General features: G+C 44.4%; 1 protein-coding gene across 2 annotated transcripts in view; it reads right to left on the bottom strand.

The window, feature by feature from the left end:
- The window catches only part of GNPAT (glyceronephosphate O-acyltransferase), a 45,660-nt gene that overhangs the window by 4,111 nt on the left and 39,789 nt on the right, over window positions 1-1,760 (bottom strand). For both annotated transcript variants that reach the window (XM_019549895.1, XM_019549896.1), the window contains exons 13-14: window positions 521-620; window positions 332-425 (exon numbers count right to left, since the gene is read on the bottom strand). In XM_019549895.1, coding sequence (XP_019405440.1) covers window positions 332-425; window positions 521-620 — 194 coding nt within the window. The remainder of the gene's footprint in view (window positions 1-331; window positions 426-520; window positions 621-1,760) is intronic.

Below are 1,760 nucleotides of genomic sequence, written 5' to 3'. Positions count from 1 at the left end.
CCCCACACCTCTGGTTTTCCCCCCTGCCCCCTCCCCCATCGCACAAGCCACCCCAACAGCTCAGCTCCAGCTTTGATCCCAGGTTGAAGTCAAAGGTGAACCACCACTAGCCTCAAGCAGGTACTCAAATCTAAGATTCCCACCCCCCACCGATTGAAGTAAAAATCTGTTTTGGATTCAAGTAAATCTGGTATGTTGGATGTCATCCTTGCATATTTGCAGGCCTATTACAGCAATGCACTTACATAACCAACATTTGTGTCCACAAACCCTAGCATCCCTCAGGAATTAATGCTGTTCTTACACATCCTAGAGCCCCTACAGTACTTACGTTTTCATTTTGTCCACGACATGTAGTCGCACAAATGCTGATAAGGCATTTTTCTGCACATCAGAAGACAACACCTCATAACACTGAGAGCTTTCTAGAGAGAAAGCAAAAAGGCCATAAAAACTCTGCTCATTACCCATTTAGGAATTGTGTGTAAGGTGTCGCATCACTACCACACAAGACACATACCTGTCTTGAGAAGTAGAAAAGCAAAGTTACGGATTCCAGATATCATCTGCTTCTCAGTAAAGGCCTCCTTTGCTTCTTTTGACAGGTACCTGCAAATTATCTAAGAAACAGTAAACATATTCAGAAATCTCTTCCTTTAGTTTAATTTGTCTTTAATTAAATGTATCTTTTAGAAATGGAACCATGGAATAATAAAGGAATAATGTATCTTTGTAATAATCAGAATGGCAAGATTCATTTTTATTAGGCTTATATATACACACCATTATATGAATCATTTGACATTTTAATGCTGTTTATGATTACCAGTTAATAACAACAACCTTAGTATTTATACCTAAAATGCTTTAAGATCACATTAAATCATCACAGAAGCTGTTTTTTATCCTAGTGTTTAAAGAAATTGCTGAACCAGCAACAATGACCCCATTTCAGCAGCACCTACATTACAGATGGAAAAGGTAAGATACAAAAGTAAAGTCATACAACTTAGTGGAAGAATCAGAAATAAATCCCTGCCCCACCACATCCCATGTCTGTGCTCAAATTCAGGGGCTGGCAACCTATGGTTCTATGGCTGGATCTGGCCTGCAGAGTACCCTGCAGTTGGGGATTTGCTGATGCCACATTTTGGTAGCCCTGGTCCCCTTGTCAGCTTCACACTCCCTTCTCCTGTGGGCAAAACCACTTCTGCAGTGGTGAGGGGTGTTGGCATGGCCAGCAGCCAGGGGATTAACAGAGCCCTCATGCTGCAACCACTGACTTTTTCACTGCCAAATTGAGATGAGGGCAGAGGAAACAGACTGCCAGACCAAACAGCACCCACAACTACAGCCCAGCCCAGCCCAACCAGCGAAGCAAATAAACAGGTAAGAGATAGGCCCCAGGGTAACGCTGGGACTAGGGGGTCAGTACACACATCCACAGGAGGCCTCAAATGCCTCTACACAAACACTCATAGTATGGGTAACAAGCAGGAGGAAATTACCCTCCTGCTGGCTGACACCAGCCCGGACATCATGGGGATTACAGAAACGTGGTGGCACTCAATGCATGATTGGGCGGTGAATGTCAAGGGCTATAGGCTGTACAGGAGGGACAGGATAGGAAAGAGAGGTGGGGGCGCAGCACTCTATATTAAGGAGGAATACACATCCTCATCAATTAGCAAGGAGTCAGGGGAGGGGCACTCTGAAGTGCTTTGGGTTAGAGTACAAGGCAGTCGAGGGGAAAGAGACTT

The sequence above is a fragment of the Crocodylus porosus genome, unplaced genomic scaffold, assembly GCF_001723895.1.
Source record: "Crocodylus porosus isolate Cpor-Errol unplaced genomic scaffold, CroPor_comp1, whole genome shotgun sequence".
In the NCBI taxonomy this organism is placed as follows: Eukaryota; Metazoa; Chordata; order Crocodylia; family Crocodylidae; genus Crocodylus; species Crocodylus porosus.
The sequence above is the reverse complement of the archived record's forward strand: the minus strand, read 5'-3'. Positions and strand labels throughout refer to the sequence as shown.